The sequence below is a fragment of the Protobothrops mucrosquamatus genome, unplaced genomic scaffold (assembly GCF_001527695.2).
Source record: "Protobothrops mucrosquamatus isolate PMUCROS unplaced genomic scaffold, P.Mucros_1.0 scaffold880, whole genome shotgun sequence".
Classification (NCBI taxonomy): Eukaryota; Metazoa; Chordata; class Lepidosauria; order Squamata; family Viperidae; genus Protobothrops; species Protobothrops mucrosquamatus.
Window position 1 is genome coordinate 194,779 of NW_015387134.1, and position 16,609 is coordinate 211,387.

A 16,609-nucleotide genomic window follows, 5' to 3' on the forward strand; every position below is an offset into this window, starting at 1 on the left:
TTCTATTCTATTCTATTCTATTCTATTCTATTCTATTCCATTCCATTCCATTCCATTCCATTCCATTCCATTCCTATTCTATTCTATTCTATTCTATTCTATTCTATTCTATTCCATTCCATTCCATTCCATTCCATTCCATTCCGGTCTGGTCTAGTCTGGAGTTGAAGTCCACAAGTCTTAAAAGTTGCCAAGTTTGAGGACCCTTGAATTAAACTCCTGAGCAGCCTAAATCCAAACTCCAGCTAGCCCCGCCTTCTTTCTGGCCTCCCATTCGCTTCCCCGCCTGCCGCTGCTCCGCCTTCCACTCAGCTTGAGCCTCGCCGCTCGCCGTCGGCCCCGTTGTCATGGCTACGTGAGCGGCGCGGCCCACTTCGCCGTGGAGCCTGAGAAAAGTTAACCGACAAAGCGGGCTTGCAACAAGCCGTTGTTATGTCTTTCCGCGATCTCCGGAGTGAGTCGAATGGGGCGAGGGGACGGGGACGGTCCGGTGTTGTATATGAAGTCCCAGCTGAGCCTCCTCTAATTTATTCCATTATTTAATCACCCCAGCGGGGCGCCATGATCCCCACCCAGCCCCCCCCCTATTACCAAAGAGCTCAGGGCAGCGTATGTGACACCCCCCCACGCACCCCTCTTTGATCCATACAACAACCCTGGCAGGTAGGAATCCCATAGCTGGCCTGCAAGAATCATCCCGACCACAGGTGGCAGCAGAGAGGCGCCAGGCAAACCCTCGGCTCGTTGCTGCCATCTAGAGGCCGCCTGGAGGCATCCAGAATAACAAAGGCTGTTTTCCCCCTCTGGAAGCTTAAAAGATTTATGTGGAGTCCCATCGTCCCCAGCAAGCATGGTCCCAGGGAGTGGAGGGGGGGGAAGGTCAGAGTTTTAACACTCATGAAGGGCATCAGATTTGGAGAAACCACTCAATTCCTAAATTAAAATACTACTGACGCTAATAACTGTATTAAACTTGCATGCCACCCAACTCTTCCAACGATGGTCTCTGTTTTCTATTGTTTTGTTGCTTTCTCCTATTTTTTTAATTGTCAGCCACCCCCAGATGTCATTGGGAGCCTCTAAATGTAATAAAATAACGATAAATTTAATAAAATAATGATAAGTGATGTGTTAGGGTGCCTTTTGTAACCTAGAACTAAGGCAGTGGTTCTCAACCTTTTTAATGCCGCGACCCCAACCGGTCGTAAGTCGAGGACTAAACCGGTCGTAAGCCGAGGACTAAACCGGTCGTAAGTCAAGGACTACCCAACCGGTCGTAAGTCGAGGACTTTCCCTGCCCGGGAGCGCCGCGCATGCGTGGTTCCGCCCCTTGCGCCGGCCAAGGCGTAGCTGGCAAGCGGCAGAGACGGAGCAGGCCGACCACCAGCTGGCCCAGCCCAAGGGAGGTAAGGCACCCGCCGGAAAAGGGGGAAAAAATGGCGGACAGCCTTGCTTGGCGACCCCCGTGAAATGGTCAATCGACCCCAAATGGGGTCCCGACCCACAGGTTGAGAACCACTGAACTAAGGAGAAACTGCCTGACAGTTAGAACAATTAATCAGTGGAACAACCTGCCTCCAGAAGCTGTGAATGTCTGAAATGCTATAGGGTTTCCTGTCTGAACAGGGGGTTAGACTAGAAGACCTCCGAGGTCCCTTCCAACTATTATTATTATTATTATTATTATTATTATTATTATTATTATTATTATTATTATTATTATTATTATTATTATTATTATTATGGATCATCGCACAGTCAGCCAGATGTTCAGACTGGATTTGGCATTTTTGTCTACCTATCGAGTCCTTCCCAAGGACCTGGGATAGGCAGATGTGGATGTTTGATGGTATTACAGATATCGTTGCAGGATGGAAGCAGTTCCTAGTAATGCTGCCTTTTGCAATTGACTAATGGCGAATTTGTCAATGCCAATGGTGTTCAAGTGGTGCTCCAGTTGTTTTGGGATTGCACCCAAGGCGCCTATTACTATTGGTACTACCCTTGCTTGCCTTTGCCACAGTCTTTCTATTTCTATTTGTAGGTCTTTGTATTTTGTTATCTTCTCCAGTTCTTTCTCGTCTATTCTACTGTCTCCAGGCACTGCCACGTCCACTATCCAGACTTTTTTGTCTTTTTTATCGACTATTATAATTATAATAATAATAATAATAATTATTATTATTATTGTTGTTGTTGTTGTTGTTGTTGTTGTTATGTACCTGCAAAGTATAGTCTCTATAAGTATCCATAATCTATGACCCACATCTTAAGATAATGTAAAGAAAGGCTGACATAATTCTGCTTTTCAAAAATTGGCAAATACTGCCCAAGGCCCATTGCGATGTCTTATTTTTCAGACTCGTGGTACTAATACTGAAGCTGATGACTAATTTTCTGAGTCACATTTTCTGACCAGCACTAAACTCTATTTTCATTGCTGAATTCAGCCGTCAGCCGGCCGTTTTCTGCACTGCATTTTCATTTGTTTGGCATGTCATGCTTCAAAGCGTAGCATGCAAAATGATTTCTGCTGCGAAGCCTCTACTGGTGCCCTCAACCAGTATCTTTTCATCCCCCTGGGGAAAAAACCCCTTTGCAGGTTCATTGCCTTCAGCTCTGTCACACCCTACACTAATCCACACTGTGATTTGTTTTCTTTTTTCGCCTTATTGTGTTGCTTGTTTCCAGCTTTGGTGATTTGTAAACCACAGTTAGTGACGTAATGTTCTGGTTTATCATTTTATTTAAATTAAAAAAAAACATGATCTGGCAAAACCCAGTCAGGTTTGTGGGTGGGCGGGCCCAACGTGTCCTTCCTTTTCACAGAAAAAAATGATGTTGTTGCTGCAGTGACCGATATTAAGCCTAGCACTAAATCCCACCCCATCAGTTCCTCTGCTGAATACCTGTTGGTCCGATGGAAGCCACTGTAGCCTGTCTTGAATAGACAAAGTCAATAACTTTATTGTCTACCACCTATGTTACAGAAGTGGAAGCGTGGTGGCTCACGTGGTTGGAAGTTAGGAAATCTGCATTCAAGACCCAAGTGCTGCTGCGTGGCAGGATAAGCTCCCATCATTTGCTCCAGCTCCTTGATGGGGACATGGAAGGACACCCCAAGGGCGTCCCCTGAGCAATGGTGATGTCGCTGGCTAATCCTTTCAACCCAGAAGCACTTTAAACGGTGCCCCCCGACATGAAAGAAAGGAGACCTATATATTGCAAAAATCTCCCAGCATGCTCGCCTTCGCTTGGGAGATAAAGCTTCGTGGATCCTGGGGGAGGCTTATGTCACTTGTAACTGCAAGGATTCCGAGCTAGGCCCTCGCTTGACTCCTCCTTCCAGCCTAGCTGACAGTTTCCCAGCACTGTTAGAAAATGTGTGTGAATTTATTTATAGATTTGTATCCATCTTTTTATGTCTAGGTAGTAGTCCTTGACTTAACAACTATTTGTTTAGTGAAGTTACAACGGCACTGAAAAAAATGACACGACTGTTTTCCTTACTTATGACTATTGCAGCACTTCTGTTATGTGATCAGAATTTGGACACTTGGACACTGGCTCATATTTATGACGGATGCAGTGTCCCAGGGTTGTGTGATCCCCTTTTGTGATCTTCTGACAAGCAATTCACTTAACAACTGTGTTACTAACTTAACGATTGCAGCGATTCACTTAACTGTGGCAGGAAGGGTTGTAAGAGGAGGCAAAATTCACTTAACTATTTCGCTTAGCAACAGAAATGTTGGGCTAAATTGTGATCGTAAGTCGAGGACTATCTGTACTCTCCATGAGTACAGAATATGGAATGAAATTTCCCAATTCCAGTATAGAAGTGTGAGAGAGAAATTAAGAGGTACTGTACTTGAATGTATTAAAAGTTTCATATTTATTTATTTTTTTTGCCAAAGATTTTACTGAGATGATGAGGGCGCTGGGCTATCCCCGGCTGATCTCGATGGAGAATTTTCGGACTCCAAATTTCATGCTGGTTTCAGAAATACTCCTTTGGCTGGTAAAAAGGTTGGTGCTCAGCTTTAATTTCAAAATAAATATCAGCAACTGTGGTTACAGCACTTGCGAAATGCTTGGAACGTTTCAAAAGAGCTTAAAATTGAAATTTAGAAGTTGAAGTATTCTGGAAGATTTCCAGTTTTTTTTTAAAAAAAAGATTGCAACCAAAACATATTCAAAGCTTTTAAAAATATTGATGCTTGATCATCAGTTTGAACCATCTGTTGTTTCTCTGCGGTAGCTCGACATATTTTTGAGATTAAAATATCTCTCCTTGGTTGTTTTGCATTTGAAATTAAACAGTGGAATTTTCCTGTAATAGGTTGAAAAAGACTTTGGTAAGATATATGAGGTTGGGGGGAAAAAGCAGACTTAAGATTTGTTGTGTATTTTGTAAACAAGACATTTTGGTTATTGTTGTTGTTAGTTGTGAAGTGTCCGACCCATCGCGACCCCATGGACAACGTTCCTCCAGGCCTTCCTGTCCTCTACCATCTTCTGGAGTCCATTGAAGCTCACGCCTACTGCTTCAGTGACTCCATCCAGCCACCTCATTCTCTGTCGTCCCCTTCTTCTCTTGTCCTCCATCTTTCCCAGCATCAGGCTCTTCTCCAGTGAGTCCTTCCTTCTCATTAGGTGGCCAAAGTCCTTGAGTTTCAACTTCAGGATCTGGCCTTCTAAAGAGCAGTTGGGGTTGATCTCCTCTAGGACTGCCCGGTTTGACTAAAATTCCTGGGTTATCTCCAGTTTCAACCTTCAAGGTTTTGGGACAGTCCAGAAGTCCTGAAAAAAAATGCTACTTAATTTGCAGTTTGCAGTAAGACAGAAGAGGGAAACTCACATGGAGCAATTACATAAACTAAATTAAATTAAATTGAAATTCGGTTAAGTTTATTTTTTGGGCTGGCTCTGCCCAGTTCTCATCCCATGTTCTTTTTGTGTGTGATTCCCATTACACCATAAGCCCTGGTGCCGCAGTGATTAAAGTGCAGTATTGCAGGCAAACTCTACCAACAGCCGGAAGGAAGGAAGGAAGGAAGGAAGGAAGGAAGGAAGGAAGGAAGGAAGGAAGGAAGGAAGGAAGGAAGGAAGGAAGCAAGCCATAGTGGCGCAGTTGTTTCAATGCAGGCTGACTCTGCTCACTGCCAGGAGTTCAATCCTGACCAGCTCAAGGTTGACTCAGCCATCCATCCTTCCGCGGTCAGTAAAATGAGGATCCAGATTGTTGGGGGCAACGGGCTGACTCTGTCAACCGCTCAGAATGCTGTAGAAGCACAATGGAGTGCTATATAAATCTAAGTGCTATTGCTAACACACCACTCAAAATCCAGATGTGGTCCTTAGCCCATAAAAAGTTGTATACTTCTGCAGTGAAGATTAGGCAAAATAGATTACCATGGTTCAGTTTGGGAATTGTGCCAGTCAGAACTCAAAAAATATTTCAAAAGAATTCGCTTTCTTGGTCACCTAGAGAGACCTATAATTTTCTTTGACAAGCAAAGACAGCTTTATGCTTTATTTAGTTCTGAGTTTAAAGTAGTCTTCAGGTGAATGTTTTCCTGGTGCTCTCTCTGCAGCGAAATTAAAGGTTAGCAAGGAAGTCTAAAAAGTTGTCCCAAGGACAGGTAGTCCTTGACTTATGACCACAATAGAAATTCATGCCCGATTTTACAACCTTTTTGGCCATGGTTTTTAAATGAATCACATGGTCATTAAGCAAATTCGGCTTTTCCCCCATTGACTTTGCTTGTTGAAAGCCAGCTGGGAAGCTTTTAAATGGAGATCATGTGACCCTCCAATTATCATCAATCTATGCATTATCCTGCAAGCCATTTTGAACCAGCTCGGCGTTGCCTAAGCCGTGGCAAATGGGCGGCCAATAAATGTGATAAATAAACCCGCCGTAACATAAATGGTGGGATGTAAACATTTCAGTTCAGATAAATACAAGAGATGCTGTGGCCCCTGCTGAATTCTACCTCCGTCTCCTTTTTGCAGATGCTCAATTCTGTATCTATTTCCTTTTTGCAGATACGAGCCTCAGACTGATATCCCTTCCGATGTTGAAACAGAGCAGGACCGGGTTTTTTTCATTAAGGCTGTTGCTCAGTTTATGGTGAGTTTATTTATCTAATGTCCCCGAAGGGCCCTGAAAGATCAAATGCAAAATATTAAATTGAGTACCAGAGTGCTCTCCCAGTTAATTTTTAAATAAAAATACTTCAAATACAGAGAGAGAGAGAGAGAGAGAGAGAGAGAGAGAGAGGAAGGAAGGAAGAGAGAAAGGAAGAGAAAGAGAGAAAGAAAGAATGAAAAAGTGAGAGAAAGAAAGAAAGAAAGAAAGAGAGAGAGAGAGAAAAAAAGAAAAAGAAAGAAAAAGGAAGAAAAAGAATGAGAGAGAGAAGAAAAATAGACCTGTAGTTCGAGAATTGGGTCTCAGTTCTCCAGTTGAGGTTGAAGCTGGAGATAGGTGCTGAGACTAATAACACTGCAGATACTCTTAGTATAAGATGAGTTACATGGAAAGTGATGTAATGGATGTGTTGAATTCATGATGAGCCCCAAAGGACAATATTATCTGTTTTGCTGATACTCTGCAACACTGAGTACTGTATCTACAAAGATGTGAAGTATGAGCTGCTTCCAATTTTGAGCATGGACCTGTGACTGGTGGAATCCAAAAGGCTAGTTTTTTGTTGATTGTGATAGTTGGGATAAAACCATTTTGCTTGTTTGATCTCAGCCGTGTTCATTTCATTATCCATCGAGGGAAGCTATCCCCTATTAGTGCCTTTGCCCCAGTCAAGAAGTGTATTCCATTTTGGACCTGCCATTTTCTCCCCCTCTCCTATTGGCCCCTCCCCGGGATGCACCTTCCTCTGGGTATATTCCTCATTTAATTTCCAAAAATGTATTAGACATTTTAGTATGTGTATGTGTGTGTGTATTGGGTTGGATTTATTATTATTTATTTAGCCTATGATGAGAATGTGACAGAAGAGAAGTAAACATATACACACAATCCACGTAATTATGTACAAAACCTTTACAGGGTGGCCTCATAACTGGATGTCCAATTCAGCTTTCCAGTCGATCGCCTCTGGCAGATCTTCTTGCAGATCTTCTAGACCAGGGCTTTTCAACCTTTTCACCCATTGTACCACTTTTAGGATACGGCAATATTCGAGTACCACCTAGCAAGGTGTCAAAAACTTGATGACCCAAAAACCCCCCCCCAAAAAACCCCACCCTGTTCAAAGTTGCAATGGCATTGAAATGACTTATGACCATTTTTCACACTTATGACCATTGCAGCATGCCCAGGGACATGTGATTTATATTTGGACGCTTGGCCACTGGCTCATATTTATGATGGTCACAGTGTCCTAGGGTCACGTGATCCCCTTTTGCAACCTTTTGACAAGCAAAATCAATGGCAGGGCTGCTGGTGGCCAAGTGCTAAGGTGAGACTTCCTTCCCTCCCTCCCTCCCTCCCTCCCTCCCTCTTTCTCATTCCCATCTCCTTCTGAAGGAAGAATTTGAATACCCCCCCCCCCATATTTTCCCTCTTCCATATATTCATCAAACAAGGAAAAGCCTCCAGAGACAGAAAAGAGAAACCATTGAGGGAACTAGAGAACCAGAGAATGCACAGTCTTGTGGGCCATCTTGTTTAATAATTTGCATATCAGCACCACAATCACAACAAGGGGGACCTTTCCATCTCCACTGATACAGGGCAGAGGCCCTTGGACTGGATTGGCGTATGCCTTACAAACGAAATAGAATAATCACACTTTAATGGATCCAGATTGCATGGTGGATCTGCAAGGGCTTTTGAAGAAGAAGGATCCTTCAAAACAAGTGATCCTGTTAGAGCAATTCAATAAGAGTTCTGCAGCCTTTGCAAAAAAAAAGAAGAAGGCCACGTGGTGTGGCAAAACCGATGTGCCAATTAACTGAAGATCTGGTCAGCTGTAAATTTCACCCTTGGTGAACTAAAGCAATAAGGTTCCTGTGCAGAATTTCTCTTGTAGTTAATTAGGAACAGACTGGTCCAGACTGTGTTTAGGATGAATCATTGCTCAAGCTTTCTTTTTTCTTGCCTTTGTTACCCTGTTAGAATTACAGGATCTCGCTGAAAGTACTTCCGTTTTGGAGTAAAACACATTTGATGTATTGTTAGGACATAGGATTGGAATCAGAGAGACCCACGTTCAAAGTTGGATTCAGCCACAGATATTGTCCCTGTCTTTGGGCCAATTATGATTTCAGTCCAACCTACCTCACAGCTTGGCTCCTGCAGGAATAACATTGGAGAAAAGACTGCCATGGATGCTACTTTGATCTGTCTGGAGAAAAGATAAATAACACATGAAATACATCAAATAAAATTGGCTCTTGCAAAAAAATTTGAAAGCAGGCTATAGATCCCAGCAATTGTAGGACTTAGTCCAGGGGTAGGCAACCTTGGCTCTTTTATGACTCGTGGACTTCAACTCCCAGAATTCCTGAGCCAGCACAATTCTGGGAGTTGAAGTCCACGAGTCATAAAAGAGCCAAGGTTGCCTACCCCTGACCTAGTCAGAAGGCACGTAGGACATAGAACCTAGAATAATAGAGTTGGAAGGGAGGTCTTCTAGTCCAAGCAGGAGACCCTATGCCATTCTGGACAAATGACCATCCAGTCGCTTCTTCAATGATGGCGCACCGGCAATGACATTTTCATTTCCCCAGTTGGAAATCATTCGGGAATTCTCTGGAAATAGCTGTGAACTGCTTCATCCTGGGATCTAAGCATATATGGAGGGAGATAGCTGAGCACTCATTTGTTCTTCCAACAGGCCACCAAAGCTCACATAAAACTCAACACCAAGAAGCTTTACCAAGCCGACGGCTATGCCGTGAAGGAGCTGCTGAAGATCACCACGGTGCTTTACAACGCCATGAAGAGCAAAGGGATGGAAACCACAGCTGTGGGTGAAGAAGACGTTGGAAAATTCAAATTTGATCTGGGTTCCAGGGTAAGGAACTTTGAGTTTCCTCTTTTGTGCACTGAGCCTTGCCCTTCCTCCTGAGGCTCAAAGCATCATTTCAGTGATATATAAGTTGTCCTGGTTCCGACAGATGAAACTCTTCAAAAGAACTCCGAGGCATTGTTTACCTTAAAGAATCTTTATTTTGAGTAGCATAACATTGGCACTGCATAATCGAAGCCAAAAACTGAATTCCCCTCCCCTGAGCACCTAGTATCAAAGCACAATTCCCTCTTCCAATTTACAGTCATAAATCACATTCCCCAATTAGCTTGAAGCACGGGCTTCCTCTCCAGCTCTCCAGTCCCCAATTCCTTATCAGCTCTGGTTACAATAACCTTGATTCTCACTCTAGGTTAAGTGTTGTTATGTCTAGCTGGACTCGTTCACATCCCCCCTCCCAGCATCATCTAACTCTAAAAGCAAAAGGTAAAAGATGGCTACATTTCCATCTGTTGTCAATGCAAAAACATCCAATGTTAGCAGCGTTGACATCAGTGTATATAAAGTGGATTAGGTGTTGTCCTACATATAACCATTGAAGTATTGCATAATCCAGTAAACATACCGATCTGGATTTATGCATTGTGCTAAACATAGATTATACTGAATAAATCATGATTGCTTGGGTCTGGAATCAGGTTATATCATAAACAGTAGTGTATAAACCACAATAATGAGATTCACACACCACGATAAGCCAAATCTGAAAAAAGTATTGTATTCTAGTATGGTATGTTCAGCCTTCCTCCACCAGATGAGAGGACAACTCCTACAATTCCTTAGTCTAGCCCAGAGGTAGGCAACCTTGGCTCTTTTATGACTCGTGGACTTCAAGAATTCCTGAGCCAGCATGGCTCAGCATGGAAACCTCTCCCTTTCCCCTCAGCACGGCTGGCTCAGGAATTCTGGGAGTTGAAGTCCACGAGTCATAAAAGAGCCAAGGTTGCCTACCCCTGAACTAGCCTGAATATTACTGAGAATGCTGGGAGTTAGTTAGTTACCTGGAAGTCTCTCAGCTTGGAAAGACAGTAGGCATATTCGAAGATGTGTGAAGTACGTAGACGTATGTTGACCTCTACAAGAAGAAAGACTGACCTGGTTGATGGAAACATCTGGAGAAGTTGTGAGAATTGGCCTTAATTTATGCAAGCGTTCTTCCCTCACTGAGAAGGCCAATTGTGTTCTCTATGAACGGTACAGTATCATGTAGGGCAGGGGTCTTCAAACTCGGCCCTTTTATGACTCATGGACTTCAACTCCCAGAATTCCTCAGTCAGGCATGCTGGCTGAGGAATTCTGGGAGTTGAAGTCCAGGAGTCATAAAAGGGCCGAGTTTGAAGACCCCTGATGTAGGGCAAATAACATCTATGCTGTACTTTGGTAAGGAAGGGATGCGGTCCTTCTCCCCTTCCCTCACTCCAGACCAGGAGCACATTCCAGCTTGGAATTTTCTGCCGCTCTTTTTCCTTCAACATTGAGATGGTCAGGAAAGTAACGCAAGGCACCGCTTACTGCTCACCAAGTTATGAACAAATAAATTATTCAGATCCCTGGTGCACAAATTATTATGGTTATTAATCTGCTCGGAGAAAGGCACTTCCAAATAGATTACTATCTCAGTATACGGCTTTAGTTAGAAGTATTCCCTCCCAGGCACGTACTAATCACTTTTGGTGGACGTGCCCTAAAGCAAAAAAAATTTGGTCAAAAATACACACGTGGTTACAGAAAATGTTAAGAAAACATGTAGATTTTAAGCCAGAACTATTTCTTCTAGGTATAATTACAGAGAACTATGACAAAAAATATTACATGTATTAAAATCAGCGAGAATTACATTTGCACAGTATTGGGAAAACGAAGAAACACCATCGGTAGAAGACATAATTAGGAAAATTTGGGATTGTGCGGAAATGGACAGGCTTAACACTGAAAATGAAAGGGAAGAAAGATACAGAATATTTTCAAACATGGGGTAATTTTTATAAATGGCTAGAAATGCGGAATAGAGAGTAGAAATGGAAGTTGTATTACTATTAATGTTAAATACGTGAACCCAGACGACATGTTGTTTGTTAAGCACCAAAGATTTGTAACTATAAAAACTTAATAAAATATTATATATATATAAAAAGAAATATTCCCTCTCTACTCCTCAGTACTAACCCCTTTTGGAAAAGTAAACTCTGATTTCTCCAAATGTCCGTTTAGATCAGCGATTTGAAGACAGCCAGGCAGCTTGCTTCAGAAATCACTTCGAAAGGAGCGTCTCTGTATGACTTGTTGGGCAAAGAAGTAGTGCTGAGGGTAAGTCTACAAAGAAACATTTGAATTGTCCCACGCTTGCACCAAAAAACAGTTTTTAATATTTTTAATATTTCTAGGCACGCGTTGCCCAGAACGTGGCAGTAACAGTTCTGTGAATATCAATTCCCCTTATTGTTGTCCAAAAGATCCTTTTTCCAAAAGGCATCTGGATTTTCTTGGTGTTTTCCTTTGAAAATGTTTCGCTTCTCATCCAAGAAGCTTCTTCAGTTCTTCAGAAGGACTAGGGATGACATGATAGCATTGTTCCAGTATTTGGGAGGCTGCCACATAGAAGGGGTGTGTGTGTGTGTCAACCTATTTTCCAAAGTACCAGAAGGCTGAACAAGAAGCAATCGATGGAAACTAATCAAGGAGAGAACCAGTCTAGAACTAAGGAGAAATTTCCTGACAGTGAAAACAGTTAACCAGCGGAATGACTTGCTTTAGATGTTATGGGTGCTCCATCACTAGAGGTTTTTAAGAAGAGATTGGGCAGCCATTGGTCTGGAATGGTATGGGGTTCCTGCTTGTGCCAGGGGTTGGAGTAGAAAATCTCCAAGGTCCCTTCCAACTCTGTTATTCTGTTAAAGGAACAAAATCAAGAAAGTCCAGTTGCCTTTTGGAAAAAAACACCTTAGGGACAACCATAATAATAATAATAATAAAGTTGGAAGGGACCTTGGAGGTCATCTAGTCCAACCCCCTGCTCAGGAAGGATACCCTATACCATTTCAGACAAATGGCTGTCCAGTCTCTTCTTAAAAACTTCCAGTGTTGGAGCATTCACTGCTTCTGGAGGCAGGTTGTTCCACTGGTTAATTGTTCTCACCGTCAGGAAGTTTCTCCTCAGTTCTAGGTTGCTTCTTTCCTTGATTAGTTTCCACTCGTTGCTTCTTGTCCTGCCTTCTGGTGCTTTGGAGAATGGCTTGACTCCCTCTTCTTTGGGGCAGCCCCTGAGATATTGGAACACTGCTATCATGTCCCCCCTCGTCCTTCTCTTCATTAAACTAGACATACCCAATTCCAGCAGCCTTTCCTTATATGTTTTAACCTCCAGTCCCCTGATCATCTTTGTTGCTCTTCTCTGTACTCTTTCTAGAGTCTCAACATGTTTTTTACATCGTGGTGACCAAAACTGGATGCAGTATTCCAAGTGTGGTCTTACCAAGGCATTGTAAAGTGGTATTAATACTTCACGTGATCTTGATTCTATCCCTCTGTTAATGCACTGTGTTGGCCTTTTTGGCAGCTGCAGCACAAGGCTGGCTAATATTTAAGTGATTGTCTACTAAGACTCCAAGGTCCCTCTCACAGTTACTACTATTGTGCAAGGTACCCCCTATACTATGAACTGGATGATTGAGAATCTCCATAGACTCTCCTTATTGTTCTGTTGCTGTCCACCTTTCTAGCTCTGTCCATTTTCAAGCAAGATCTCCCTTCGACCAGTCCGCTCCCACAGAGAGGGCCTCCTTAGGGTGCCGTCGGCCAGTCAATGCCGGCTGGCGACCCCCAGGGGGAGAGCCTTCTCTGTGGCAGCTCCTGCCCTCTGGAATGACCTACCCCCCGACCTACGTACAACTACGGACCTGCGCCTCTTCCGCCGAGCCTTGAAAACCCATCTATTCCATGCGGCCGGCCTGGCGTAGTTTTGATTGGGCTTTGCTAGGGGTTTTATATGGGGTATTTTAGAGCAGGCTTTTTATTCAATATTTATTGTGATTTTTATTATTGCCTGTTCACTGCCCTGAGTCCCGTAAGGGAGATAGGGCGGTATATAAATTTAAATAATAAATAAATTAATAAATAAATAAGATGTGTTCCCTTCTTTCTTTCCTAAATTTCATCCTTCTCAATCACGTGCCGAAGGGTAGAGATATACTGGCTGGGAAATTCTTGGAGTTGAAGTCCACAGGTCTTAAAACTTGTCAAGGCTGAGATACACTGCTCTGGTGGGAGAAGATCCTTTTTTGTCTTGATTAGATGTTCCTTCTGCCTTGTTAGGGTCAACAGGACATTTTGAAAGATAAAGTAGACAGATCTGTTGCGTGAAAATCGCTGGGAAGAATTGAAAAAGCTTTTTGTAATGTTCTCTCCCTAATGCTCAGTGCCTTTTTTTCCCCTTCTGCGTTCTGGGCAATTAATTAAAAGGAAGAAGTGGAGTTTCTATCAAGACAGGGATGTTCAAGCAGAGCTATTATTGCTCTCTGTTGAGCTTCTGTTACTGATTTAGCCTTCGGCAACCCCAGGCCTGGTCATATTAACAACAATCCATGGAATACATCTTGGGGATAATCCTGTAAATATTAAAGACTTCCGACATACACCCATCTCATGATCGTTGTCAGGCAGGTCAAGAGGGGTTTTTTTATACTTTGCATTTCCTAGAGGAGTAAATAACTTTCTTTCTCTGTTGGGGGGAAAATAAATAATGCGGTTGGGAATATTTCTCATTCTATATGCAATCAACCTTGTTTTCCATTGATGCTCTAGAATCTAGATCATTAAAGTCTGGGGCTTTTTTTGCCACCATTAGAGCCTTTGCATGTGAATTGATTTTTTCGCAACAGGAGACATAATGCCCATTATGGAATAATAATGTAATTAAGTTGTCATTTTTCATCTGAGACAGTGCAAGACTAGAATGCTCAATGTCTAGGTTTAGAGGTTTTTGAAATCCATGGAGAACAATGTGTGTGGCATCTGTGGCAGGTTTGACACCAATATTTGATTTATTCTTGAAAGACCTTGCAATGGTGCAAGTTAGCTACTGTACTGGAACCAGTATTTATTCAAGATGACTACCTAACCGAATAACAGAGCTGGAAAAGACTTTGAAGGTCTTCTAGTCCAACCTCTTGCTAAGCAGGAAACCCTATACCATTTCAGACAGACAGTTGTCCAATCTCTTCTTAAAAACCTTCAGTGTTGGACCACCCACAGCTTCTGAAGGCAAGCCTGGTTAATTGTTCCAACTGTCAGGAAATTTCTTCTTAGTTCTAGGTTCTCTCCTTGATTAGGTTCCATCCTTGTCCTGCCCTCATGTGCTTTGGAGAATAGGTTGATCCCCTCTTCCTTGTGGCAGCCCCACAAATATTGGAAGACTGCTATCATGTCCCCCCTCGTCCTTCTCTTTATTAAACTAGACATACCCAATTCCTGCAACCGTTCCTTATAGGTTTTAGCCTTCAGTCTCCTGATCATCTTCGTTGCTTTTCTCTGCACACACATATATATTCAAAATGTTGTGGCTGACAAAAAGTTAAAGGGAGACTAGTATAGCTATTTCAAGCTCTTTAGCTCTCATCAACTAGTCTTACCCCTCTGGGATTCGAACCTGGGCAGCTTGCATGTTAGACAGCTGTATTAACCTTTAGGCCACAGGCTGCCCAGGTTCGAATCCCAGAGGGGTAAGACTAGCTGATGAGAGCTATAGAGCTTGAAATAGCTATACTAGTCTCCCTTTAACTCTTTGTCAGCCACAACATTTTGAATTTACAGTGTTCACAGTAGTAACCTGCAAAAGATGCTGCTTGCAAAGATGCTCCTAGACTGGAGTGAAACGAAGGACCAGTTTTGGGGGAGGGGGCAGAAAATTTGTCCATGTGATCCCCTGTTGCCAAAGCAAAGTCAATGGGGGAAACCAGATTGACTTAACCCCTGTGTGACTAACTTAACAACTGCAGCGATTCACTTGACAACTGTGGCAGGAAAAGGTCGTAAAATGGGGCCAAACTCACTTAACAACTGCCTCACTTAGCAATGGAAATTCTGGGCTCAATTGTGGTCAAGGACTGCCTTATTCTCTTCCCAAGGACATGTTCTGTCTCTATAGCAATCTTCCTCAAATTGCTGCCTTCTAGAAGTACTGGGACTAATAGATTTTTTTTTCCTGCCAGTGTGATTTTAGCTTTGAAGACTTAGGGGTCTGTCTCTGAAATGTCCTCATGCAGGGCTTGCCACGCAGCTTCTTCCCCTCGTTTGCCTTGAGGGTCTGGCTTTTAGTAATACGAAGCCTTTGGATCTAGAAGTTCTATTCAGTTCTCAGGCTAGTCATTAATTATGGGCTTGCATGGCTTGGAACAATGTTCTCTGGTACATATGGGGTGTGTGTGTGCCAAATGGTGACAGATTGAAATGCAATCCTTAAAAGAGAGAAAGACTACATTTTCATGAGCCCCAAAGCGATGAGACGTTGGCTGCTTCCCTCCCGACTTGTGGCAATGAAAGTACATCTTTTCCGTCCTCCTCCTCTGCAGTCGATCAGTGAGAGAGGAAAAAGATGAAAAATCGCTTCGATTAGAACAGCACATCTGGCTGGTTGGCTCCTGTGGCATCAGCCTAGCATGACCTTGGAGAGTCTTTCCCTGTAATATCTCCAGATATCTGGCCGAGCTTCCCAGATTTCTGGCAAAGGACTTCCTGGATGTAATTATTACTCGAATTTATACACGCGCTTTGTTGCTAGAGGTTCTGAATGACTACTTGCAGGTACCCTGGTCGTAGCTTTTTCCTTGCTACCCCTTTGCAACTCCAGGTTTTCTGTTAATGCTCTAAATCGGGGGTCTTCAAACGTGGCCCTTTTATGACTGGTGGACTTCAACTCCCATGAGCCCCCGTCAGGATCAAACTCCAGACTGTGGACCGAGTTCGCCTGCAGTATTGCATCCCAACCCCTGCGCCACCAGGGCTGAAGTTAATGGAAGACAGTTATCAAGTGCTTGTGGTTTTGGTGGCAACCTGCCATTGAGGAAACAAATGTAGAGATGTTTTGGGTCGTTTTACTTTTCCTCTCCCATCTTGGAATGCCTTATGATGGAACTTTGCCACTTTTGAAAGTTAAGCTGGTCATATAAGGAATTGGGTATGTCTAGTTTAATGAAGAAAAGGACGAGGGGGGACATGACAGCAGTGTTCTAGTATCTCAGGGATTGCCACAAAGAAGAGGGAGTCAAGCTATTCTCCAAAGTGCCTGAAGGCGGAACAAGAAGCAACGGATGGAAACTAATCAAGGAGAGAAGCAACCTAGAACTAAAGAGAAATTTCCCGACAGTTAGAACAATTAACCAGTGGAACAACCTGCCTCCAGAAGCGGTGAATGCTCCAACACTGGAGCATTTTAAGAAGAGATTGGACAGCCATTTGTCTGAAATGGTATAGGGTTTCCTGCCTGAGCAGGGGTTTGGACTTGATGATCTCCAAGGTCCCTTCCAACTTTATTATTATTATTATTATTATTATTA

General features: G+C 43.1%; 1 protein-coding gene across 1 annotated transcript in view; it reads left to right on the forward strand.

Annotated features, from left to right (window-relative positions):
• Positions 1 to 3,928: 3,928 nt before the first annotated feature.
• The window catches only part of CLUAP1 (clusterin associated protein 1), a 42,784-nt gene continuing 30,103 nt past the window's right edge, over positions 3,929 to 16,609 (forward strand). Inside the window, exons 1-4 of the mRNA XM_015819246.1 lie at positions 3,929 to 4,029; positions 6,052 to 6,136; positions 8,865 to 9,044; positions 11,271 to 11,366. Of these exons, the coding sequence (XP_015674732.1) occupies positions 3,929 to 4,029; positions 6,052 to 6,136; positions 8,865 to 9,044; positions 11,271 to 11,366 (462 nt within the window). The remainder of the gene's footprint in view (positions 4,030 to 6,051; positions 6,137 to 8,864; positions 9,045 to 11,270; positions 11,367 to 16,609) is intronic.